Genomic DNA, 27,836 nt, shown 5'->3' with positions numbered 1-27,836 from the left:
ATGCCAAATATTCCAGAGTGCTGTCTTTTCTTCCTCTTTTTTTTAAGAAAATATGATCAATAAACTAGAATTATTTGAATATGTAAAAATAAGCTACAGAGCAACAAGATATGAAAATAGCCTTTTTCTTCTCCCGTTCTAATAATGATACAAATAAGATTTTGTGGCAACTTGTCTCGCTATCTTGTAAGCCCTCTCAAAGCGCTGTGGGGAAAAAAAACGTAGCCGACGTTCAGCTCAAATGCTTAAAATTGCACATTGGGGTGAAAATGGGAGCAAAGTCGGATCGTGTGGGACAGGAGACAGCAGATATGAAAATGGCAAACAGAGAGTGATCAACACATTTGGAAATATAGAAGGTCTGAGCCGCGTAGCAACAGAAGAAAAATTAATCCCATCAGGAGACAAGATGGAGCAAACGACGATAGACCTCTAGGATTAGACCGACAAACATTTATAGATTAAATGAGGTATTGCACAGAATAATTAAAAAAAAGCATAAAGGCGACAAAAAAAAAAACAAAACATGTACAGCAAACTGATAGAACATTTTTAATTATAATTATGAAGTCAACTTTATTTTAGAAAGACTGGGATAAATTTTAGTGTCATCGAGGGCGAAAAAAAAAAAGATAAGAAAAAAAAAAAACAAGTTTCACTCGTCGTCCCATTCATCCTCTTCCTCAAAGTCGTCATCATCATCGTCGTCGTCATCGTCGTCTGTGGGGGAAATGGGGAAAATTTATATTTTAATAAACAGATTTGTAAAAAAAAAAAAAAAAAAAACATGGAATATTTTGATCAGAGTTTAAAGACAACAAGTTTATATTCACTTAGAAGCAACAATACTAAAGTTTTAACTCAGAAATCGGTATTTGGTGGAATACCCATGAGGTTGTCAATGGGGTTCAGTGCAGTGATCTCTTCATTTTATCCCCAGAGGTGCATATATAAAAACCTAACCAACATTGTTACTTTTGTCAAAAAAAAAAAAAAAGACAGATTTGGAAAATAATATTTCAATCTCACAGAGGAAATCTGTAAAATTAATCCACAAACTCCCTCTGCTGTGCAGAGTGTGTAAGAGCAAAGACCTCAACGACAGAAACTAAAGTTCCTACACAACTTTTATTTCAAAACTAGAATCCTCGCTCCCCTTACTGGAGATAAATTAAAACGTTCTGTATGGAGGTGCATATACATGAGTTTGTGATAATCTGTGTGTACCCGAAGAGTGGATCGCTTTGCTTCTCTTCTGCATCGCGGCCATCAGCGCCCCGACGATGCCCGCTGTCGGTGCCGAGTCAGCAGATGTCTGTTCGGAGTTATCGTCCCTCTGTAAAGACGGGAAACCAGAGTGAATGAGTGTCTGCGTGAAACGCGTGGCTGCTGGGCTCCGGCGAGCCCAAATGAACAAATGAACACTAACAGCTTTCAGTTGGATTCCTTGTCGGATCTGGTCCAGGAGCGCGTCTCTGCCGCCGGTGGACACCGGCCTCTCCTTCTGCTCCACCTTCTTCAGCTGCGCTCCCTCTCTGATCTGGCTCAGCAGCGCGGACTTGCCGTCCCCTCCGTTGGCCTCCATTGAGGGTGGAGGAGGAGGTCCGGGAGCCGGCGGAGGCGGTGGAGGCGGCGGGGGCGGAGGAGCGCCGTTGCTGGCCGCCGCCGGTGGCAGCGGGGGAGGAGGCGGGGCCACGGGGAGAGAGGCGTGCGCCGGGGCCGGGGGAGGCGGGAGAGCGCCTCGGCTGGGCGGCGGAGGCGGCGGGGCGGACATGCCCGGTCGGGACGGGGGCGGAGGCGGGGGCGCCGAGACGGGAGGCCTGGAGTGGGGAGGAGGCGGCGGGGCGCCCCGGACCACCCGGGATGGAGGAGGCGGCGGAGGGGCGGAGCCATGTTGGGGTGGTGGTGGTGGAGGGGGGCCACCTCTGGGTGGAGGCGGTGGAGGAGCTAAACAAAAAAAATAAAACAAAAAACAAACAGATCATCAAAACAGACACTTATGTCTGTAAGAAGTCACTGACAGTTACCATAACAACCAGATTTAGTTTAGTTTTTATTCCCCCCCTTTTGTGACAACTGCAGGAGGATCATCATCATCTGACAGACTGAAATGTTTGGCAGCTCTTACATGTGCCAAACCATGCAATCATAACTAAGCCATACAGGATCAGCCTTCTCAGCTGGAGTTCACATCAATGTTAGTAAAACTGAGAAACACAGCAACCGTGTCGCACTACAACCACAACAATGCAGGTATTTTATTGGAATTTTATGTGATAGAATAGAAGCTTGATCCGTTTCCTTCCACAAAGGAGAACTACTACTCTTTCGCTCATCAAATGTCATATGAAAGCATCAATAAGTCTAGTTTCCCGTTTGCCGCAAGTCCTGTAAGAGGCGAGGCAAACATGAAAGGTGGCGCTCTGGTCTGATGAAACAAGTCTTAGCCACAAAAACCCCGACTTGTTGAAGAAAGTAACCCTGCATTTTCCGTAAACACATCATTTCTGCAGTGCTGTGAAAATGCGAGACAAAATAAAAAACTTTTTCGAGGGTGCAAAGCAAAAAACTTGAGAGCAGAGGTTGAGCTTTAAGTAGGAAAGAAAAGCCTAAACATACAGCCAGAGGTGAGGTGCTGTGCTTTAATTCTAAGTATTTCAGGTACTACAGGCATTCCACAAAATCCAGACCTAAATCTAATGTTGGAAGACTTGAAATTTATAGATCCTTTCTATATTTTTTTTTGTGAGCCATTTCACAAAAACAAATGTTAAACGTTTCAGCCTCTAAAGATGCAAAGCTGTTACAAGAGTTGAAATTGAAGCTGCAGACAAAGGTTGACTCATGTGGGTGAAGAAAAATGCAAACTTTCCAGATATTCATTTAGAAAAAATGTTGCGAGCGATGAATCACCGTCCTTCCCCTCCCCAACTGCGCACTTCTTCATGGTGTTGGTGCTCTATCACATAAAATCCCCCCAAAATACTTTCAAGTTTGTTGTCATAATGGGACAAAATTATTACCGCGTTCCACCATATAAAACCAAACTCCTTCTTGCGGCAATCTACATGCAAAGAGTTAAACAAAGTCAACCAGAAGTTTGAAATTCTTTAGATTCCCAAGGAAGGAGACGCTCTGCAATTATTCAACAAAACGTCGGAAAATGTATTTCAGGAAGTCTGGTGGCAGAGCATCACACGGCAGACAGAACCTCTGCAGGAACTGCAAAACGCCTCATGGTGGAATCTTAGCATAACTGCACATGCAGCGTCACAGTTAGCTTCCACAGCCGGTCATGCACAGAAACCTACCGCTCCACCTGGGCGGACCTGGGGATGAAACCACCACACCAGTTAGATTGTCAGCTAAAGACAATCGGCCCACTTCAAAGAAATTCACATAATCCTGAAAAAAAACATTTCCATACAGTCAATCTGTTCTAATGAGGCTCGTTTGTGCGATTTAAAAAGTACTGTCGCCAAAATTACTAGACGTTTCAATAACATTCAACTCTATTGAGTATAACTGTCCATCCCCATTCAGCGGCTGTTCATCCCTAATTGCCTCGTTCTAACAAAGTCAGTCTGAATCTAGATCCCACGTAAACGCATAGAGCAGAGAGTGCGGTTGCCATCTTACCTTGTCTCCGTACCTCGTTTTTGACGGCCTCCACGCCTCCATTTTTCTCAATGAAGTCGTAGATGGCCTTGGAGGTCTCCTTGTCCTTCAGCTGAGCCTCGGAGATGCCGGCCAAATCAAACAGGTTCTTCAGCTCTGGGTCCAGGTTGTTCATCTAGAGAAGGCAAAAAGAGAAAAGGGACACAGACAAAACCAAATAAATACGTTGATACACAGTTGACAGGAAAAAAAACATTTATACCCGTCGTTTAAACTACAAAAACGTACTTCAAGCTTAGTTAGATTGGAGTTTAAGGGGTATGAATATGTTTTTTCACCGTTATACAGAAATTTGTGAATGCATAACTAACCGTCCACCACCCAAAAAAGAAAAAAAATATATGAACACAACTAAAAAATATGTCTGATTTGAGCAGTGAAATGAAATGACTCAAATGTTATCTGATTCTCCTACAATAAATAAAAAAAATTAAAAGTCTGCATCATCACCATCTCAAGTAACGTGAACATAACATCTGACATAGTGTTTGACCTTGGTGACGTTTTGTGAAAACTTGCTTCACATTTTGAGCTGAACTTCCTGACTCCATAAAAAAAAAAACTATTTCTGTGGCTCTGCCTCCACCTAGTGGCCAGTGTTGGAACATGTTCTGACCTTGACTTTCGGCTCGACAAATATCACTATGAGCTCACATGGTTGAAAGTAGTTGATAGACTAAAAGCCCTTTGATTTCACAAAGAAAAATTAAACCTAAACTATCAATATGGAGCAAAAATAGCTCATCTATACTTTAAGAGTAATTCACCAGGTAATAAACCTCTTGGCTCAGAACTGTGTATAAAAAGACTCCTTAATTTATTATGCTAAAATTCCCTGGGCTTAATTTTCTCATTTGCAAGCTGTGATCCATCCTCCTGAATCCAGCGGTTTCACCGACTGGGACGTCTGAAACTTGAGCTATAGATTATGCGGATGCACGTTGATTCTCTTCCATCTGAAATCTCCTTGCGTGCGCAGCTCGGATTAACGTTTAGAAGCTGATATTACATTTAAATAATCCGTCTGCCCGACTGCATGCGGTTTGAGACGGCCTACCCGTCACGCACTTTCACAACTGAAGATGCGCAAACAAACGGGAGGTCTGAATCAATGCTGCTTACATCAAAGCCGGTGTTTGGGTTCCATCCTATGTGATTGACATGCCTGTAAGAAAAAAAAGCAGAAGAAATGCAAGTTAATGTAGTCACATAAATGGCAAAAAAAGAGTTAACAGCAAGAGCTGTTTACTGTAATATTTGGTTCTTTTGTGGCCTGTAACAACTGAGTGATTGCACAGATTTTCTACACAATTTAAAGGCAACATTTTATATTTGACCAGATTTCTTTTCCTGAGAAATGAAAGAAAGAGTTGCCTTCCTTCATCAAGAAAGGAAGACTTGAAGAGTTGAAGGAAGGCTGGATAACATGAAGACTAGATCAAACAAACATTAGATAAAGCCATCAGGACACTGGCAATTTTATGACGGCGTCGATCAGTTATTACCAGAAACTAAATCAACAACGCTGACGCCAGCGGCTACTCACTGGAAGTTGCTGGGCGTGCCGATGTCGGCCTTGGTCAGTCTCTTCTTCTTCACTTTTTCCTTCTTGATCCTCCTGGGGAAGGAGCCGTGCACGAGGCTGTTCATCTGAGAGTTGTTGTGAAAACGATGCGAGTTGCTGATCTCTGGGTTTTTGATGTCGATGGTCGCCATGGGCAACGCGGGTCCTGGAAAAACGGCGACCGTATGGATAACGTTAATGTTGGGAAACAAGAGAAAAGTTTATAAAAGATGGCGAAAAGGAAAGCTTTTGACATTTCAGGTAGAGTCCTGTTAATATCAGCACAGGTTTTATTTATTACTGTTGGAGAGAACAGAGCATGTCCGCATTTGGTGGAATTGCAAAGTCTTAGAATTTACACGATAAAAACCACGATATGTTAAGACGCATCTGTGTTGAAAAAGTCAAATGATATTCACTTTACACACAGAAATGTACTTCAGGCACTTGAGGATTATGACGAAATTCAGTTTCAGAGCTCAATAAAATATTGCTGAGCTGATTTTGGACTTCATTGCCAAAAAGAATCCACTGACCAGACCGTAAACCCAGGAGAAGTCTTTGAACAGTGACTCTTAAAGCATCGACTCCAACTGCAGTTCACATGTTGGGAATCTCCCTCAAACTCTTTGGCAGACTGCACTTTACAATAGAATAGTGTATTGATCCCCCAAAGGGATTCAGGTATAACAGCAGCATCAGCAGGATTAAAACATTTTAATTGGTCTTTTGCAACATGCACATTGTCTGGGAAGCAAAACGTTTGGGTTTTCATAAGATACTGGTCATAAAAACGTGAACAAATTGTGTCGTGTCAGTTCTCGGACACATACCTCTTGAACTCGCTTTACGGAAACATTTGGGAGTTAAGCAGGGCAGTGGTGACGCCGAGCGAGTGCATCGCCCTCCCGCCCTGCCCCAAACCCGCCCGCCTTCTCGGCAGCTGCTCAACCCAATGTCAACCAGCATTTTGCCTGCCAGGCTGCGAGCTCGCTCCTCTGTGCGAGCGGAAGAGTCAGAAAGAGTCGGGTAGAGTTCGTCCTGAGGGAGGACCAGGCAGTGGAATGAAGACAGACAGCCTGGACCCAACCCACTAGCAGCATTGGGACCAGCAGCAGCTGTCGGAGCTGCTCGTCCTCCGACCCCACCCTCAGAAAGAAGCTCCTCGCAGGGGGCCGAAAGAAAGGTTGTGCAGAACATCATGGCAGCTCTTGGACCCAATTGAAAGAAATAGCATTGATGCAAGAAGCAGATCTCAGGTTTTCCTTCACTGGTCCAAAAACAAAACAAAACTAAGTTGTAGAAGACGTCAAGCAGGTAAGGCGTCCAGAAAAATTTAAAAACAGCCGACATTCAGCCAGCCAGCAGCAGACGGACATCCATCCCACTTCACTCCAAGCCGGCCGGAGTACAACGCTTCGTTCGGCTTTCCAGCATCCATCCGTTTGCTACAAGCGGCTCCTGGTCTTACCCCGCAAAAACACGCAAATGTATCTAATCCCAGATAGTTATTCTGGTCGGAGCGCTGCTGGCCTTTATGTAACCATTAAAACCCATCCATGGCATAATCCCATATTAATCTGTGACGTTTCTGAAACACGACGAAGCTGCGGGATGGGAGAAAAAGGAGGCAGACAGCGTAAGAGAGACCGAGACGAAATGAAAACAGAGACGGATTAAATGATGAGAAATGGGGAAAGAGCAGCCGAGGTCGTCGATGAGCGAAGGAAAGCTGGAACAGGAAGTACTAGAAAAGGACCAGAGATGGAGGATGATGGGAAAATGAAGACAGGATAGGCAGGAAAACAGCTCTACGAGAGACGAGAGATGCAACTCAATTTTTACATCGGGGTGAACTTCAGCTCTGAAAATCTACATCTGTTAAAATACCAATTTAAAATACAAATTATTATTTTTTTTAACTTGTTTATCTACTTCTCTCTTAAATGTTGCTGATCATTAAACAGAACTTGGATGCCTGTCAAATAGAAAGTGACTAAATATAGAATACAGATTTTGAAGTGATGATTTCATTCAAGGGAAAAAAAAAAATAAAAATAATAATCCAATCTAATCCAAACCAATTCCTCGTTTGTTATATCATGAAATTAAACTTGCAGTTTTACACCCTTATGAATAGAAGTCATTCAAAATCTGCATTGTATGTTCAACTTTGGCTCATGTTATATTTTGTTTCTTTATCCGAAACATCAAAGAGTGAAAAACGAAATCATACAAAATCATAAAAGTTCAAAATACTTGAATTTTCCCCTTAGTTTTCCCCCAAAACTAGAGGAACCAGTTGTGATTTACATGAATCTCGACTATATCGCACTCAGCCACTATTTTGATCGTCTGTTTTTGAAAAGCATTCAGATAAATGTGTCAAATACGGCTTGAAAGGTCATGGCTGTTGTATCGTGTTGCTGGGCGTAACGGAGTCCTGCAACCACAAGGGGGCAATAATAACCAAGTTGTTACCCGTCAGCGAAGAGCAAGAACGCAGCATTTAGTCAAAGGTAAAAACGATGAATCCAGATGTGATTATTGAGCATTTCATGACATACAAGTAAAAATCCTACCATTTGGAGGGTCCCGCCTCTTCTCTGTGAACACAAATAAATCATATCATTACAACGCTGCATTTGACACGTCCTTCTGTTAATTAGAAGAGAAAGCGAGCGCCAAAGTGTGCGCAGCGAAAAAAAAAAAAAAAAAAGAGCAAGAAGTTTCATCACTGTCAGTGCAGGAGTCAGCAGGTGGAGAAGAAGAGTTGGTGAGAAAATTTTAGTTGGTGCGTTTTAGGAGACGACTAGACCCTCTAGAAAACAATCGTCCACGAGTTTCTACGAGTCTCGCCTTAAAACATAGAAAATAAGCAACAAGCGAAGGCGAGGTGGAAAAGATGGCCTCGAAAAAAAATACAAGTTTGTCTTCCAGTGGTTAAAGGTGTAACAGGAAATGGCGTTAGTCATAAAACGCAGAAGATTCAAAGCGGACCAGACAAAAAGGTTAAGAAATAAAAGGCGCAGAATGGAAAAAAAAAAAAAAAGTTCTTAATTGAGCTTGTGATGATAAACGTGATGGAAAAGTGCTCATAAGCTTATGAAAGCGCAAGTGAATTAGAAGTCGGAAGGAAACTATTAGATAGAGCATAGTCCAAAGTCTGAGAAAAGAAAACACCACAACAATTCACTCTGTTGTTTAAGAGTAGTAGTTGTCGTTAGTCAGAGACAAAATATCACTATAACAATATTATACAAAAAAAATTTTTTTGGAGCATCTCAACAAGTAAGAGTCCAGGAAGATTCTTTTATTGTTTTGGTAATTTAATAATAATAAAAAAGATGATTCATTGCAGAGTGATATATTTTGTTAGTGTTCTTGGTTTTGGCTCAACTTTCCAAAAATGAGCTTAAATAGACGACTGACTCGTCAGCGTCTTCAGCAATGACCTTCTGTGGCTTATCCTGCTTGTGGAAGATGTTGGAAACTATTTTTCCAAATTTTATACTTAAAAATATTTTTATTCCACTTGGATTATTATAGTAAAAATTTCTAAAAAAAAACATTGGATATCATTATTTGTAATCCAAAATGTCTCTAGCTTAACTTTACTGACTCCTAAGGTACAAAACAGAAGGTCAGAGACTTCAAGAAACACTTTAAGTGCTGAGAAATAACCTTATTAGCAGAGTTGTTATGATCCACCACTGTCACAATCAACAGAAACAAGTACCACTCTGTGTCAAATGAATCTATTAAATTGAACTGAAACTAAAAACTACTAAAAACAAAAATACTGGTCAGGTTTACCAAGATCAGTGCATCCAAAAGAAAGAGAGAAAAGTTTAGGCATGCATTTAATTTGTGCTCCTAGTTTCATAGTAATTAAAGTCAACAATCGTGTTTCATTGCATTTATTAGGCGCCATGATTTGGCTTAGAATCAGATTTTTTTTTTTTTTAAAAAAGCGAGTGCCCCAATCTTGCAATCGTTTCAAAGAAATAGTATCTGCAACGTTTCAAAGAAATAGTATCTGCAACCTTGAACTTTTTCACAATTCTCCCACATTTGGGATCTTATGTAAACAGATTGATGCAGAGCGGCCCATAATTAAGGGTTTGATACATATGCATGCCACTCTTCAGACGTTATTACTGAAAACGATTAAAGTAGTTCCTTTCGCAAACCACTTTGTGCTGTGCCGTCACATGAAATCCCAGTAAAAACACCTAGAGGATTGTGGTCGCGATATGAGAAAATGTGAAAAAGTTCAAAGCGCGTGAATAGATTTTTTTGCGAGTCGCCGAAGATCAATGAACAAAAAGGTGGTACCTGTTTTCCTGTTTCTTTTCACCGTCAGCTCTGTTAAGGCGCCATGAAAATGTTTGGTCTCCTCCTCGTTGGCGAAGTTCAGACCCACTTGGCACGTCTATAGATACACACACACACACACACACACACACGACAAAAACATAGCTTCAGTTGAACACCAACCCATTTTTAATTATACGCATAGGGAGAGCACTCGGCACACACAACCTGTGTGAAGATCTTCACTCAACATATGTAGAGTGAAATCTTCGTTTGTCTAGACTTAATTTGATCTGTTCATAAAAAAAATTTGAGCATAATTTGGAAAACGACAACTTTTTTTAATTTTTAGACAAAAAGTCTAAATAAGCATGAGACATGACAGACTGACAGAAGTGAAAACCAGAATCTTTAAAAGGAAAACTGAAAAGCAGACACGGGCAACTCACATCTCCAGAAAATGTAATGAAGTAAGGTCTCTGCAGGGTATCAATGAAGCCGGTGTACAGCTCCTGTTCGAACATCGTCTTACCGTCCTGTGAGATAAAAAAAAAACATTGTTGGTCTTTATGTCAGAGGACGTCACCGTCCACTGATTTGGTTGTGCTGAAATCATATCTCCACCTACCCTGATGTCCAAGACCCTGATGAAGTAGGAGCGCTGGGGGTTGTCCTTGACCAGACAGGCCACCCCGCAGCATCTTTTGGTCCAGCTGCCGTTTCGGTCTGCAGTGTACACCTGGACCACTCCTGAAGACAACGTCTGGAGAGGAAGAGCACGCATCACTAACCGGGTCGTTTTCACACAGAAAATTATCTACTAGCAGATGTAGTAACACACACACACACAGCAACCTTAATGCTTTTGGTGCCTAGACCAATGAAAATGCTTGCCAGCCAATCAAAAAAAAAAAAAAAAAACAAAAAAAAAAAACAGATGCAGCAGTGATGAAACGCTTGCTGCTGATTCTTAGTAATTGAATCATTCATTGAAAATAGCAGTGAAGAGTGAGGTCATTCATTCTGAGAAATGACAGGAGTCGAACCGGTGGCCCTTATTTTAGGACACAAGCAGCAGCGCTGGTTGTGGAAAATTCCTCTGAGTAGGGCTGACCAAACCCGGGTGGCCAGAAAAACCTTACGGTGCGATTACGCAGCTGAAGGGAGGAGGAAGGCATGTAGAACGAAATCAGCTGAAATAAATGTTTTAATAAATAAATGCCTTGTATCATAAGAACTTTGATTAGTCGTTATCACACGTGCAGTTACCTGAAAAAGTAGCAATAAATATTTTCTTTTGCCATAATTTTTAATCGTTATCACGATATTGCAAAATTCTAAATCCATAATCAACCACTCCTACTTTAAATCACAAGTATGTGGATGAAAATGGAAAAATCTCATGTCAATCCACGGACGATTCGGCCAATCATCAAGTTCAGGATGTTGAGGTTTATTGTTATCTGTGAGCATCCTAACAATCAGATTGATTAAGCCACATTTTTATCTACTGCCTTTTTATCTTCAATCATCGTTATAGAAACTATAAATACCCAGCCGAGTCGGACAATACTTCATTAAACTCACTACAGCTTGGAAAATATTGTCAGGTTTTAGCATCACAAGATTTCATCCTCCTCCTGTAAAAAACAATAATTGATTCCCTCCAAATCATCAAACACACAAAAGGACACAAGAACAGGTGTTGAAACCCAGAACTCATCTAACCTTTTCAACGTCCTCCTTTAACAAATATTACACAGGTAAGCAAAGTCGACATCCCAGCAACCTCTACTGCAGAAGTCGGTGCACAAAACCCAACGCTGCTGCTCAAGCACATTCATGTGGTTCTGTTCTGGCCCATTACGTGGCAGGAGCTAGCTTCAGAGTCCACACACACACACGCACACACACACACACACACACAGAGACAAGATCATAAGGGCCAGATTAGGCTCCTATAGTTTTTACATGCGGCTCCAGGGTGTTGCTCTCACAGGGGGGCTCTGGTTTCACAGCCACTAAACACACACACACACACGAAAGCGGGAGCATCAGGAGAGGAAAAACCCGGTGGGGACTTTGGTTCCAGGAATTACTGCTTACATCAACATCTTCTCATAAACTGCTCAACAAATCAAACTAAAAGAAAAAGAGTGAAACACTGAGCAGACACAGAAGCCAGCATGTTCTTTTCATTCCTACCACCAACATTATGTAGTCGCTTTATGGTGAATTTTTCATGCAACACAATGGTGTCAAGGAGATTCATCCGTTTATGAAGCTCTGATTTTTCCTGACAGACCCAAAGGCAGCAGGAAAGGAGGGAGGAGAGCAGAGGAGGGGAGGGGGTGGCGGTTGTGAATGTGACATCACCATAAATCCAAGAATATCACTCGCTTGCGAAGCCGCCGTCTCAGCAGCAAACGGCCTCTTTATCACTCCACTTCTCCAACATGCAACAGCGGTAATCCAGTGATGCAACCGAGCAGAAACCCTGCAGTCAGCCCTCATTTACTCAAAGAGACATGGCTACCTACATGTTGCTCTCGAAAGGTCCAGCTCTACCAGGAAAGGAATTTAAGAAAATGGAGCTCGGAAAGTTTGGCTGACCTTTAAGCCTTTTAAAAAAAAACAGCAAAAAAAAAAAAGAGGAAAGCTGATTTTTTTTCTCTCTCTTTCTTCCACGACCCCCTCCCAAGGCAAAAAATCCCGAGGCCGACCACAGGACTTCCTGTAGGACCTAACTGCTGATTAGGCAGTCCATATACACACACACACACACACACCCCGAGTGAACTGGACCCTTTCCACCTTTCTGCCGAGTAAGACGGCGCTTTTGATACTGAACACAGCAGGAGGAATACTAATGAGCCAAACCAATCAGAGAGCTCGTTGTTGAAGTGTGTACCGGTGGGTGTGTGGAATGTCAATTAAAGAGCTGGACTTCACTATGAAAAAACAAAAACATGTTTTTCTGCCCGGTACAAAGATGTTTTCATTGTTGCCACTTTGATAAAGTTACAAACTGCAACCCTTATAGACAAAAGTAGCTAAAAATCAGGAAACCAAAAGTATTTAATGAAAATTCAACAGGTTTACTGTGGTGAGAATTTTATTGTTTTGTTAGCTGTAAAAGCAATTTGATCTCATGTATTAAGATGTCTAAATTTACAACTTTAGACCTTTCAGAAGGTCTAACAGAAAGACTTGATCTGATTATGTATCTTTACTGTACATATGCTAATTAGCCATGCGCTACATCAGAGGTTCCCTAACTGTGGGGCGCGCCCCATAGAGGGGGTGCGGGAAGCCGTCTGGATGAAAAAAAAAACCACGAACGCTGTATGCGCTCGGTTTTTACTTTAGTATGGCCAACTCTCTATTATTCATCTGTCAATTTGATACAGTAGGGGCTTCCGCACTTCGCATATCTGTGTCCTCTGTCACTTTTATCAGCAGTTAAAATTATTTAATCCGTTTTAACTGCTGATAAAACGGATGAAAGGTAACCTGTTTTTTCCGAACCGCCTTTAAACGCAACATGAGCGCTACGACGCTCGCGCTGGGTTTACACCTGTGAAGGAGACCTGCTGCTGCTGTGCGGAGCTACGCAGGTTTGTGTTAGAATCATGGCAGCAAACCAGCAAAACGCAAAGAACTTTTCATAGTTTTCCCTCCAAACTAACAGACTGAGTTGAGTGAAGCTGTTGGATGCAGGTAATGTTAGCTAAAGGATGACTAGCTAATATAAATTAGTCAAAGATTCAAAAAACGCATGTAAATTCTAACATTGCCAGAAAAAAAGGGGGCAAGTTTATCATCAACCTATGAAATAAATCCTGAATTAAAAGTTTTATAAAACGCACTCAACTATGTTTTCAAGTAAAAAGTTCTTGCCTGGATTCTGGGGAGGTTAATTAGTACATTATAGCAGAAATTTAAAACCAAAGTCATGTTAAGCACTAAACTGAACTCAAGTCAAGTCATACTATAATAATTTATAGTAGAAAGAAATGTTAACAGAGCTGCTCTGCCTGGCAAAGCCCCACACTAAAGAGGATTCTGTGTTTCTTATTTTCTGCATAATAAGTACATTACATAATGTGCAATCATTCTGCAAGCCAGGACATCACTTACTGCTGGCCATTCCAATTAGATCCAGTATGGAGACACAATGTCAATCACTTCCAGTCTTCCCCTCGCAAACATCCGTCACTCTGACACACACACACACACACTTTGTCTCGCTGCATGAGACGACAAGAGCGTGGGACTGGCAGGAATGTTCCCGATTCCACGTCTCCGTCACATGCTGCAAGATAACATGGTCAGGAAGCCGGAGGAACGCAGTCACTGGATTTCAAACAGGTTACATAGCTGCGGGGACACGCCTTAGAAACCTGTGTGCTCATGTAAAACAAAAAAAAAAAAGAAAATACAAAGGAGGCGAGGCATTTCACCGTGTGACCTCATGCAGGCTCCGCCAAGCCCGTCATGAGACGGGAAACGTGCGCTCTCCTAAGCGGAGGGGCAGGAAAACGTTTCTGCGTACACCTGAAACGCAGAGAGATCCCGGCCAGTTTACCTGCGCCTGGTCAACCTGCGTCTGCGTGAAGAGGAAGAGGCCTTTTCTCGGTTGCTCAAGGACCTTTAGCCGAGCACAATTACAGGAAACAATGATTGCTATGAGGAACTAACCGAGAACAGGCCGAGTTAAAGGAGCTGTGAAGCAGCAGTAAAGGACCTTTGAATGTACATTTACTTTGAAGTCACTCGATTGCGCGATAACGAGATCAATCTGGAGGAAATGATGTAATAAAAGTATATATATATATATATATATATATATAAAAGGGGTAATCTTACTGCACTGCCCGTAAGCTGGCTGAAAATTTTTGAGAAAAGTTCACCTGCAGACTTGCTTCCAGAGCACAAAACCCAACTAATAAAGCTCAACAATAAACTTTTTTTTTTTTTTTAAATCATTTTTGCAAATTTATTGTGTGCAACGTGACCGACTGCGTGCAACATGTTGCATTCGCATCCTGCATGCCAGCAGAATAGCTGAAAGGCATTTTCCTGAACCTTGAAGCAAATATTTAAAGGTACATTTCAGATTTCGAGATGCTAAAGCTAAGAAGAAATGTTGGAAACTTTACAAGATAAAGGAAAAGAATGAGCAAGCAAAACAAACAGGTTAACCTTCACTGTTATTCCAATAATTAATAATAATATTGCACTTAAGTGTGTTTTAATAACAGACCAGATAAATAAATAAGTATGCGGTACGTCTATCAGAGATGTTTTAAGCTAAATTCCCCGACACTTGCATGTTGAGGATGATGCATTTTAGACTGCCTGATGATAAAACCGTTCATCGAAGCCCCACCCTTTAACGTCACTAATTTTATCGACTGAATAACCTCCACAGCTGGTTCATCAAGTCCAGCGGAAGCCAATCGCAGACATATTAATTTATTTAAATCCGTTTTCACAAAGAAGAGAGAGACAACTAAAATCAAGCAGAGAAGAAGAGAGTTCACAGGGTTAGCCGAAGACGGATGGAGAACCCTGATTTCAGGAAGTCCCAAACTGCTGATAGCGTCCACCTTTAGAGGAAAGAGGCCATAATGATGCAGAAATGTATGAAGCATGCGCCAAGTATAGAAGGCCTGGGTTTGTGTTAACCGATTGAAAAAAAAAAATAAATTTAAACTTCACTAGTGTTTCCGTCGATCTAACCATTAACGCCTAAAGTCCAAAAGCTACTTCATCCTCGGCCAACTCTCTGATCTATTCCAACACAGGAGTGAAACTTTAAATCATTAACTAAATGTTAGTAGTGGCAAACGGCAGCGAATGCTTAGGCTGCTATGATAACCATTGATCTAAATGTCCCAGAGTAACTTGGTCATTTATATCCAATGAAATGCCACAGAGTGAGAGAGACTGCGCCTTCTACCGGAAGTATCGATCCCAGTCCTGGTTGGTTTGGGTCGGGGCTGAAATTGTGACGACGGCTGCCAAATCCGTCCCAACTACAGTTTAACCACATCAGGAAGTCCGTGGAGAGACACAGTCCGTTTAAAGTGACCTTTTACGAAGATTGCGATACAGAAACACACACACACACACAAAAACGGGGGAAAGTTGTTGCAGATTTTGGAACAAGTCTAAAGGATACACTGAAACATTTAGCTGGCGACCTAAAACGGAGGATTTTTTTTAGCTTGACTTGCTGACTGGAAACTCAGATTAGTGAACACACAATAGTTCAGCACTTCTGACAAAAAAAAACAAGCAAAAACAAAATACAATTTGCTGGTATTTGCTACAAAGTAAAATGAGCCACTTTTAGTGTCAGTGGGTTGTTTAAAGATCAAGTCAGAGGAAGCACCAACAAACATCTTCTACAGAAGAACCGTGTTCATTTAGAGAGTGAGATGTTTAGCAGATAACAGGAAGGCAGTTTTTTTTTTTCTTCCAAGCTGTACTTGGACATGTTGCATTTTGTAATGTGGGCAGCCATCCGGAAACTACAGGAGTCTAGATTGTCTAGTCTATTTTCCACAAATGGAGTCAATTAATCTTTGATTGCCGTAAAGAAATCAACAAAAAAAAAATTTCCCGTGGTACGGATAAAAACTGAACAACCAATAAAGATTTCACTCCAAATAGATCTTTGCAAAATTAGTAGTTGATACTTGTATCAACTACTAACTGCACAAACAGAATATCTAGATTTGCAACATTATGGAAACCTGAGTCCAAAACAGGACTTGGTTCGTAAACTGCTGGACGGTTTGGACCCGTTCTGGACACCAAAGATTTGAAGGCACAATTTCTATATTCTACTTAAACTCCGACGTAAAGAAATGCGAGTATATGAGCGCAATAAAAAAACAACCACCAGACCCAAAAGGAAATTAGAACCAAAATAAATGGAAATAGAGTGTGATAAAAACACTTCTTGAGAAAAATATACAGCTAAAAATATTGAAGCTAAAATAGACAGGAGATTTTTATGAGTTATCTCCATAATTAAATAAAAAAAATAAAAAATACGCAACTTGATCACAAATCAAATAGATTTAGGTACATGAGTTCAGAATGGTTCGCTTAGAGGCATGAACCTGAACCTGGAAGAAACAAAAATGTCAACACGTAGGCACGATTTATGGATAAAAAAGAAAAAAAAAAGAAAAGAAAAACCAGCCTTGCTGCTGCTTCCAATAAAAACAACTGATGATTGCTCACTGTGGAAAAAGTAATTAAAAAACAGATAAATGAATCTGCTTCTCTAGTGGTAACCTAACAGGCCAAAACACACAAATTCCTCCTAAGGAAGGAGATAGAGACGTTTTAGCCGTTTTTAATAAGCAGCATTGCTCTTTGTCCAGGGTGGCATTAAAATGAGGGCAGCATGAACTTGTCAAGAGTCACCTATCAGTTGCACCTTGTTTTTATTGCTTCCATTCAATTAGCAAAACCATAACACCTGACCTGACGACAAATAGTTATTTTTATAGCGTTTTCATTCTATGTCTATAGAGGATAGAAGCATGATAACTTTATGTGGATTAAAGGTAGATGACGGCTGGGCAAACCAGTGTGTGTGTGTGTGTGTGGTTTGAGATGATTGGGGTTGGTGGAAGGGGGCACAGAAAAAGGGGGAATCGCCCAGGGGGTCATGCATGCATGGATGGACGCAAAAACCGCCGGCCACTGACAACGAGGACATGAATACGAGAATATCTTGCGTAATAAGGGATTATCTCATTTAAACCGAATCGTGACATTGCACTATTGTGATCCCAGCTGAAGTCATCGTGGAGGAACAGGAGGCTACTCCCAGATTTTTTATTTTTTTTGGGGGGGGGGAAACTGGTTTGCCTTGCACTGGGGGAGAGAATTTTAAAGCGACTCAGCTCTGCTCGACTGCGCATTCTTCTCGGTGGACGCACACTTCCCGAAAACAAGCAGGCTTCAGCCACGTTATGTAAGGAGAGCACCGAAATCACTCCTTTTTCTGCTGATGGGTTTAACAGCTCCGACACCCTGGCTGTGTTAACTCCGGGCTCGCTGCGGTTCGGCTACTGACAGCGGAATTTAAGGATTTCCTGGATGTTTCCAGCTCCCAACTTTGATTTGAACCCAGTGGAAACAAACACAATATATATATATATGTATATACACACGTATGACATAAAAGTTGTCTTTTCAACCAAAGCTCCACACGGTCCCAACGACTGTCAAAACAAGCCAGCTGTTCAACTTTGTAGCCTCAACATACAATTAAAATCGTAGGCCACAAACTCAGGCTGGAAATCAGTTTTCATGACGGCACAAGTTAGCAGCATTAGCCATTTTTTTTCTTAGCAAGCTCTTATACGCGAATTTAATAAGACAAACTTACGATGCATTTCCTCCCAAGGTAGTTAAAAAGGCTTTCATTGTCCTGCTGTGACAAAATTAAGGAGCCGACATTGTTTTGCCGCCGTTGCGACGGGTGTCCACTCATTATTAGGGATCAGTTTATGAAGTCTGCACCCGCTGACTGCTTGTAGGAGCTCCGGGAAGATACATAAACAATCCCTCGGTCATCCGTGGCCTGCCTCCGACTCCTCACGCCGGTGCGGGAGTATTCCGCCGCTCCGCCGAGACAAAGGTAAGGAAAACGAGCACGGTGCAGGAATGTAGCCTTGGCGTCTCTCGGCTCCTCAAAACCAGGTCAAAACTGGGACAACAGGACGAAGCTGGGACGAGGTGAAAACTTTCCTTGGAAGTCCTGCCGTTATAGGAGCCCTGAGCCAGTTCCATCCAACATGGCAGAGTTAGGGCGAGTCCAAAATCTGGGAACAGGGGCGGACAGTCTCCCAAATGTGTCCAAAAATAATTTTAAAAGCCACTTAAACAGCATTTAATAATAACGAAATTATCCAAATAAAGCTATGTAATATCTATTTCTATTTAATTGGAAGCCTACAGCACATTATGTCGCGGTATGTAGATTAAAAACGTAAAGCGCCACCCACACAGATGGTTTGATCCTATCCGCCAGTGGCTTTTTCTGACAGGAATGTGTTCAGAATTGGGAGGAGATAAGGAAAAAGGTGAAGCCGTACGTATGTCATAAAGCTTCACGAAAAGGGAATTATTAAACCCTGAACGGATGCAGATCTAAAACCGTAAGCGTATCCGTGTGTGAAAGTACAGCAAGAAGGATTAATGATCTTCCTGCAATAAAAAAAAAAAAAAACTTTCCAATTAAAGGTTCTTCGGTTAATGTCTGGAAGATGAAAGGTTCTCCTGGCTGAAAATTTGAACATTATTATTATCATTTTTTTTTTAGTTGAAATGTTACTTGCATTTCAACCAACTATAAATAGCCTGTAACTAAACCAAAGAAAAATTATTAATGCTCCACTTATGCCTCAAGGACTAGAGGGCCTAATCTGACATATGCTTTAAAGTGCATATTTGGGTCAAGCTAACCCCGCCAACATGTGTATGTGGATACGGGCTGACTGTATGGGACTCGCTTTGGTTGATGAAATAAAAGCCACATCGGCAAAAATCAGTTGGCCATTGATGGTAACTGTAATAGAAATATGTATTAAGAAATCTCTTATTAGTTGTGCTGCATTCACTTTATAAAGGCAGTTAATTTAGGGCAGATATAAACCTTTGAACATTCCCCATAATTTTTTTTTTTTTACTAAACTGGTCACTCACAAAATTGCTGGCCAAGCTGTAAAATTTTCAGAACATGAGACTATTTGTCAGCTCTGAATCATATGTTGAGGCAGCTCCTTCAAACAAAGGCAGTGTGTATGGTTTTGCATATTTTTAATAATCCACCTTGGGGTGTTTGTGTCACTTTCGGCAACATGTTTGGTCAGGCTCACCATCTTGAAGCTGTTTGTAACTTGGGATTTTGCTCTGGTTTGTAATTTTGCTCCCTGCGTACAAAGTGAAGGTTTCAATTTAAATCAGCAGATAAACGATCAGGAACAAAAACTTTTGTCTAGTTTTGTGTTGATGTAATCCCATACCTTATTTTAAGGTAGCCTTTAAGCATTTTGTTTTGTTAATGCACGTCCAATCATTGTGTTTGTTACTGTCACTGTTAAGAAAACCTAATTTCTCACAATAGGAATTTGAACCTCAAATCAGAGGCACTGCCAAAAGGAGGGCGCTGGGGGGCAGTGGCTCTTGTAAATTTCCTGGTTGTGAATTTATTGAAGCGGACATCAAGTTACAGTAAGTTGTAATCGATTTCATTTTTTTTATTATTATTATTTTATAGCAGGCTGACTGACACGCCTTAATATGACTGCATGGTATAAATTCTGAGATCCTTGTAAATTTCCTGGTTGTGAATTTATTAAAGCGGACATCAAGTTACAGTAAGTTGTAATCGATTTCATTTTTTTTTAATTATTATTATTTTATAGCAGGCTGACTGACACGCCTTAATATGACTGCATGGTATAAATTCTAAGATCCTTTTGTTAATTTTGAGCACCACCCCTACATCACAAGCAGCCAACCATTTAAAAACCGTTTTCTGACGCACCCCTCCTGAAACATGATGAATAGTACATCTCACCTGGCAGTCCATTTGAACAAATCTTTCCACTCAGATACATGTTTAAGCGAGCCTGTTCCTGCCTCCATTATTACTCAACACAGATTCAGCACTTAGAGAAAAATACATGAACAATACAGCCACATGCAGTTTTATCTGTATGTGGCTTTATTTACTTGTTTGCATATACATATGAGAGGTTATCATGTTTATATAGAGATGTGTGCCGAAGTGTGTCAGAACCCACTTTTTTTTTTTGGTCAGAATCAATTCTGTGTTTACAAATAACTATTACTCGTGTTTCTCAGCTGATTCTTTCAGTTCTTGGTCAGTGTGAATGTATCTCAGCATACATTCAGCGGGTCGCCATTATTTTCCTTCCTTTCCACCTGTTTAAAAGCTACCACTTGTTCTTCGTCCGACCTGAAAAACCCGACCGGCAGGTGGAGAAACACCTGAGGAAACTCAACCTTCCTCTGCCTACACAGGCTCAGCTATGCGAGTATCATTGTGACTCAACCTGAAAAAGGAGGCCCAGTTTTGTTCAAGACAAAAAGTAAATATGGTGTCACTTTTAAGATGAGGAGAAATGATACTGAAAACATGAAGGCAAGGGCTCATAAGAAAACTGCTAAAATGATATGAAATTTCTGAGCAGCAGCCTTCCTGTTATTTCTGGAGGCCAACCTGAGTTTCAGTGTGACATTCTTGACACGGGTTTGGTGACGTGTGATGATGGTTGTGTCGCTTTTGATGACGGCATGCAAAACCCGTTAACACCAGATCCACCCTGTCTTCCTCACTTTATTGGGAACTTAACTGGACTCACTTCCTTCTGATTTCGAAAACCAAAGAAAAGAAAAAAAACAAAACAAAACTAAATATTATTCAAAACGTTCCTCTAGACTTTTCCAAAAAAGATGCAGAAGTCTGAGTAAGGAAGTAAAAGCTTGCATTGCATGCAGTCACATGACAAGGTCACAGACATGCCATTCAGTGAATTTCAATGACCCAGACAACTGAAACCAGTTGGTTATGCACTGAGATTCCACAATGCCAAGACGTGAACTGAAAGTAAAGATTGTTGCTAGTGTAAAATATCTGGTATTCATATATTTTTTTCCTAAAGTCATTGTATCAGGAATAGTAGGTGTGGTAGCATTAGCGCAGATAACTTTCCCGTCTTGCAAAAGTATGTGCACCGCTTGAAGCTTTTCCACATTATGTCATGTTGCAGCAACAAAGCTTAGTGTTTTTGGGGGGATTTTATGTGACAATGTAGTTTATTACATGCATGAATGAAGAAGGTTTTACCTCCCTAATCGAATTACACCCTATTTGTATTAAAATTCTAAAGTTTGTGGTTGTAACATGACATATTGTGAAAATGTTTTACGTCCTGCAGAAATGTGTCAGGACAATTTTGTTAGCCAACAACTAAGAGATTTGTCTGACCCATTTTTGAGACTGTGACTATGAGAGATTGAAGGAGGAGGGCATCGTGAATATTATATTTTGCTCTCTGCAGGAGGACATCCCTTACAGGCTTCTTCATGAATGTTTTAATAATGCCCGCCTTTTTGGATCTCTTCGCAGTGTTAGGTACCGGGGATTTATGGAAACGTCACAACGAGGCCAGCCAAATGGCCAGTTCCATGTGAGAGGTGGCAATTTGCTTTGAATAATTGAATTGAATAACTATAATGAATATGTTTGGTTGGTGAGAAAACAAGGAAACTAATATCTGAAGATGACTGCTGGGCTGGACTGAGTCATACCTCCTACCTGCTTTCCCAGGTTTGTTCTGTGATAAAGCTGATGAGATATGTAGGTCTGCAGTTCAGCTGCTTTGCACCCAATGTATCAAATTTGTATCAATTTCTGATGATCAGAAATTCTATCATGATAACTGATAATCTTATTATTTTTTTCAAAAACAGAAAAAAGTTTTCATTTTTATTCATGCGGAGATTCGAAGAAAGTCAGCAGCATTAAGTGATCCTTCAATAGATAATGAATCCCAACTGCTTGTTTGATGCTTTCTCAGTGTGACCACGAGGTGGCAGAATTACACCGTTTCCTCAGTATCCACTGCGCGGCACAGTGAGGAATTTAAGTTTTTCTTCGTCAAAGATTGCAAACAAAAATTTGTTTAGACTCACTTATTTCATCAGTTACTTAATTTATAAACTGAGGAAATTGTCTGAGTATATTGTATAGTTCAAGGTAATAGCTTTATAGAAGAGACAATCTAATCTAAACTAATATGCTGTGGATATTTAATATGCCTGAGTCTTTTGTTTTGGTAAAAGCAAAAGCACACCCCTTTGGGGCAAAGGTCAGGAGATCAACTAACCTAACCATACAGCAAGAGCCACAGCAGAATGATTTGGACAATTAATTGTAGAAAATTAGTCTCAAAAATGGTCTCAAAAGGAGAAAAAAAAAGCAGATAAAGACATCTAGATTTAATGTGTGCTACCCAAGAAGTAAAGCTATTTATGATAGAGGGTAACCATTTACCGAACAACTTTTTATATTTTATATATTTCATCAATTTTGATTAAACGTGTTTTATAATTATGGGAAAGCAGACTATCGCTTTGTTTATCTATCTATACTTCCGGTTCATAGTTATTTTTGGGAACAATGGACAAACAAATGGATACATGCTGTCAGTGTTGACATCACGAACAGCCCCCTCAACCTCCTGCTGTGTTAAAAGACGTGCTCTGTTTGAATGCGCACTCGATTAGATTAGCTCTGTCTCAGGTTACGTCTTCCATCGCTGCAGCGAACGGTTTCCACTCAAGAGATCCAGTTTTCTGGCGGCGTTTGGTTTCTTCAAAGTAACAAAATCCTGCAACTAGTGGTGCTCTCCCCGTCATAATCTGCGTCCACACTTTAACTTTCACAAATTTATGGCAAAATAACAACAAAGTGTGCAAAGCGTTCTTGTGTTTCTGTTGTGTAGAACCACCAGAGAACCATGACTGGATTTTAAGGAGATCTGAGGCGAGGGAATCGATGCGATGGGACTAGGGGGAGGAAGGGGGGACGGACGATCAGGTAACACGGTGCGTCAGTGATACAAACATCATGAAACACACTGCTATAGTTAGACAGAGACGACGGGTCCAATAGATGATACTTACAAGCTGCTAAAGGGTGAAGGGATGATGGTGCAGCATGATACCGTCACCACCATGTTTTACTGTGTGGATGATGATGTGTTGGTGGTTGACATGGATTCACACGTGTGAATGCTTCATTTAAGAGTGCTTTAAACCTCTAAAGATGGATACACAATAATATTTTTATTTTAACTTGTAAGACATGCCTAATTAGTGTTTAGGGTGTGTGGCCCAAAAAGTTCAAACTCAATTACCTTTTCCAAATGTTTGTCCTGTTCTCCACATGTGGCACTGCAAACTGCAAACAGGACTTCTGTTGGTTTTCTCTCTCAGCTTCTTCTCCGCCCTGCTTTTCCGGATAACACCGTCCGTGCCTGTCAGTTTAGTTGGTGAGTCATCTCTTAGAGGGCTTGCAGTTCTGTATTTATTTTAAGATGGTGGACTGAACAGTACTCTGTGAGATGTTAAAAGCTTGGAAGCAGCTTTTTTTTCAACCTAACCCACACAAGCCTGCTCTGTTGCTTGGTTTTCATGCTGCTTTGAGTACATTTTTAGAAAAATTGGAAACCATGTATCATTTTTCTAACACTTCACAAATATGCACTACTTTGTGTTAGTCTGTCACACCAAATCTGAATAGAATAAATCGATTTTTATGGCTGTTAAGGGCCAACGTGTGAAGAGGTTGAAGGTCACGAATAAGCTTTTATCACTAAGCTAATCTTTATGATAGTCACTTAGGAACAAATGAACATTAATTCTATTCTGACAATTTCACGTTTCATTTACTAAAAAGAAGTCGACGACCACTAATAAAACTAATGCACAAACTAAACGAGTGTGTCTTTAACCTTTTATTAAGTGTTTCCTGTCTATCCGACTACAATAGCCAGAATCAATATTTGGTGTCAGAGACAATCTTACCTTCAGTGGATATTTGAATGTGATTTGACTGCATATGTAAATCGAGCACAACAAGATTGGTGGCAAGAGTGTGTTGATTCCATGCCCTGAAATCACTCATTTGAAGATAGAAATGAGTGAAATAAGAATAATCTTGCATTAAAATCCAGTTTTACAGATACAGCATATTATTTTGCTTTCGCTCTGTACTTACTAAACATAGGTGATTTGATTTATTTACTACATATTACTGCAGTCTACAGTGAAAACTTGCAGAAACTGAAATGATTTTTTTTTTCTATAGCAAACCTTTTAATGTGCAGTAAATCAAAGTGAAAGGGATGTCTTCGGAAATTAATCACATCAACTGAAATGAAAATAAAATTTGAGATTTTTTTTTTATTATTATTGTATTTGTTGTGGCTATTCTGGGTAAAACCACTAATCCCTTTATGGTCAGTAATCTGCCGATAGTCTGCTGTCCGGATTTGGGATTACGTGATGCCAAAAAAATAATACCTATCAGCATGAAGTCACCCATAGACTGTCATATTTCACTAGACTCCATCCGATCAGGGATATGAAGGCCCATCATCAGAAACAGGGTGTAATATAAAATCTTTAGCAGTTGATATATAGGTAAATTGGATTAGATTTGACATGTGAACATTTTCCTAAATATTCATTAGCTAAACTTATTTAAAATGCTCAGTTACCAAGAAAACCAAACAGGTAAATATGGCTTGACCCAGACCAATGGGAAACCTTACAGATTTTTGCAGACTGGTTGGAGACTTGCAGGTCAAGGATGGAGAACTTTTTTTTTTTTTTAAGTTTTTGCCTAAAGGTAGTCAGTGTTTTCATAAAACACTGACTACTTACTGAGAGACATTTGCTGTCAATCTTTGAAATGCAGTAGGCAAAGCTCTACCTATGCTACTTTATACTAATTGTTGACATGTGTTGTAAGGCTGCATAAAGTTTGGTTTTGTGATCGGTATCAGAGCGTGCTGTTGTTTTTCCTCCACTGTGGTTCAGATGAACAGACATCGGGCCTAAAATGTCAACTCTATGTACTTTTATCCAACCCGTTTCAAAGCATCAGATTTCAGACTCATCCTTTTGTCCAAATATGGGGTTTCAGGCTCTCAAACCAACCAAGACAGCAACTGCTGGATAACATCACGGCGGCTTCCTCTTACAGTATTCAGGCTATGCACTTGAGATAAATAATGAGCCCTTTCAAACTGATTATTTATAGCTTCAGCAGGTATTAGGCTGGTGAGAGGGGGGGCTCTGTAAAGGAGGCTTTTAAGTGGAGTCGTGGCGAGGTAAATGGTTTCATCTCACTTCCTGTTTTTGTATAGCTGAAACCTCACAAATCAGTATGCTACATTAGTTTAAGATTGCTAATGAGCGGGTATTAGGTGGCATCATGTATTCCCAGCAGGAGGTGCAGTGAAGTGTGCTGAAAGTCGCTGGGGCGCTCAGTTGCAATCCCTTGGGTGGAGTGCTGTCTGAATGTACCAGGTTAGCAGAATCTTAAATAGTGACGATGTTTACCTTTAGGCTCGTTATGTCTAATCAACTTAAAAAGGTGAAGTGCAGTTGGCATGTGGTGAGATGATGTGCTTTTATGTGTTACATTTAATGGGTAACCTGAATAGAGGGTCACAATCCAGGCTCACCTGTAGGAAAGCGAAAGCAAAACTAAACTAAACAGGTCCGATTTGACATGTAAATGTTTTCTCAAAGTGTGCTTGTTGACATAGCCACTTCAAACATCGGTGATTACAACAGATGTCATTTTATTAGTAGAATGAATGAGTACAAGTTGAAGCTTTTCACCAAATCTTAAAATATTAACACAGTTTATGCTGCTGAGTTAAATTTTTTTTTTATTTTTCTTTCGAAGGGACCTACATCTTACTCAAACTTTTTTTTTTAATTGATTGATTTTTCAAACTCGTTTTGGTCTCTTTCTTTATGAAAGTGCTCAGACAAATGTGAAGCATGGCCAAAGAACAGTTATGCGGTCAAGGTGTATGTTAAGGATGTGCAAAGTCGTTCAATCATGCAGTAAATGGCATAAATGTGTAAAATGTTAAAGAACATCAATGTAGCTGCCGAGTCCATAGAACAAACCAATAAAATCACCAAGCCAGCCTCAGGGCTTTAAGAATAGTCTGTATCTGGGACAATTGCACTTCCAAATGAATCTAGGGAATTATATACAAGACGAAAATTCACTTTCTTATTAAAAAACATAAAAAATTTACATCATTTTTTTCTCAGTTGTACAAGGGCATGTTTTTTCCATTAGTGAGCACTCAAACCTGTGTAAGTTTCCAATGTATAATCTGTCTGGGATGCTGGGATCCATGGGTGTAGCACTTGCAGGAGTCATGTTATGTTTAATCGGGTCTCTGTTTGCACAGAAAGGCACTCCAGTAATGTTTGGTTCATGAAAAATTCACAGTAATCCCACGTGGTTCCAAATTTCTACTCTGCTCAAGGTGCTGCATTGCTACATTTATGACAGGGTTAGTATCCCATAACTTTAAAGGAATAGTTCAGGATTTTTAAAGTGAATTTCCATTAAAAGTTTGAAAGCAGTTAATATCTCACCAGAGTGGATGTCAGCTCCTTCTAACAATTTACTGGAACTTTGCTTTTTAATTGTGAACTATCTCTTTTGGTGGTTTATGGAAAACACTTTAAAAAAATAGAATCAAACAGACAAATTAAAGTTCTGGAAATACTGACTTTGGAACATCAGGCAGCATTCAGTGCGTTGTACTTTGTTTTTAAAAAGTCTAAAAAGTTTTAACATTTTTCAACACAGTTTCAGCATGCAGGTATCTGCAGGAGTTATGGCATGCTAAATGACTTGCTGCGATTAAAAACTACCCACAATTCCTCCACTGGTGATTCTACACCAGAGCCGTCCCAAAGTTGGAAAACACGTGAACTAAAAAAAATACATTTGGGTTTCTTTTAACATTTTAACTTATTTAACCACAAAATAATTTATTCCATAAAGCTTGCTGGAGCCTAGCTGCTCTAATTTACAGAACGTAACGTTGAAGATGTCAAGTGTCGCACGTTTTGCTTTGCACGACACTTTGGGCCGGCTCTGGTCTGCAGCTGAACTCCATCATAAAAAGAGCAGTGACAGTTGCAAACATATCAAAATAGAAAAAATGTTCTTATTTTAGAAAAAAAAGTTTTTACACTGTACAGAGGAAAACGGCAGTAAGTTCACGTAATTTAAACAGGTTAGACAAACAGACAATGGTCTCAGTTGGGCATCATAACGTGAGAAATCAGAAATATGACAAACAGGTGCATCGCAATAAATTTTCGAATCATTAAAGAGTCCAATTATTTCAGTAATTCAGCTCAAGTGAAACCCCGCACATTTGTATAAATCCATTTATCAAAGCAGTTATCAAACCACTGATAAAAAAGAACAATCTAGACAAATCACTACTGCAGAATTACAGGCCGATCTCCAACCTCCCATTCATCAGCAAAGCTATTGAAAAAGGAGTTTTTAAACGATTAAATAACTTCCTTCCAGTCTGGTTTTCGTGCTCACCACAGCACGGAGACGGCCCTTGTAAAAGTGTTCATTGACATCCAT

General features: G+C 40.4%; 1 protein-coding gene across 7 annotated transcripts; it reads right to left on the bottom strand.

Annotated features, from left to right (window-relative positions):
• Positions 1 to 44: 44 nt before the first annotated feature.
• On the bottom strand, positions 45 to 18,407 carry LOC103129169 (neural Wiskott-Aldrich syndrome protein-like). 7 transcript variants are annotated; one of them, XM_016664628.1, is made up of 12 exons: positions 17,979 to 18,407; positions 10,188 to 10,322; positions 10,009 to 10,095; positions 9,581 to 9,677; positions 7,825 to 7,848; positions 5,225 to 5,408; positions 4,801 to 4,843; positions 3,640 to 3,793; positions 3,312 to 3,329; positions 1,430 to 1,947; positions 1,228 to 1,336; positions 45 to 720 (listed from the first exon to the last, which is right to left on the bottom strand). In XM_016664628.1, exons 1-12 carry the CDS (start codon positions 18,081 to 18,083, stop codon positions 656 to 658), a joined length of 1,539 nt encoding a protein of 512 aa, XP_016520114.1. In that variant the 5' UTR covers positions 18,084 to 18,407; the 3' UTR covers positions 45 to 655. The 7 variants fall into 7 exon arrangements, with proteins under 7 accessions (XP_016520114.1, XP_016520126.1, XP_007540213.1 ...); XM_016664640.1 differs by lacking the exon at positions 7,825 to 7,848; XM_007540151.2 differs by lacking the exon at positions 3,312 to 3,329 and having other exon boundaries at positions 17,979 to 18,406.
• Between the last annotated feature and the right edge of the window lie 9,429 nt (positions 18,408 to 27,836).

Source organism: Poecilia formosa, unplaced genomic scaffold, assembly GCF_000485575.1.
Source record: "Poecilia formosa unplaced genomic scaffold, Poecilia_formosa-5.1.2 Scaffold9, whole genome shotgun sequence".
Classification (NCBI taxonomy): Eukaryota; Metazoa; Chordata; class Actinopteri; order Cyprinodontiformes; family Poeciliidae; genus Poecilia; species Poecilia formosa.
This window is presented reverse-complemented; position numbering and strand designations above follow the sequence as displayed.

Coding starts and splice junctions, on each gene's coding strand:
- LOC103129169 (XM_016664617.1), bottom strand. CDS start 6,595: ATGTCGGCTGTTTTTAAATTTTTCTGGACGCCTTACCTGCTTGACGTC. Junction 1,337..1,429: donor AAGGAATCCAACTGAAAGCT/GTTAGTGTTCAT, acceptor CCGTCTTTACAG/AGGGACGATAACTCCGAACA. Junction 721..1,227: donor CAAAGCGATCCACTCTTCGG/GTACACACAGAT, acceptor TTTCCCCCACAG/ACGACGATGACGACGACGAT.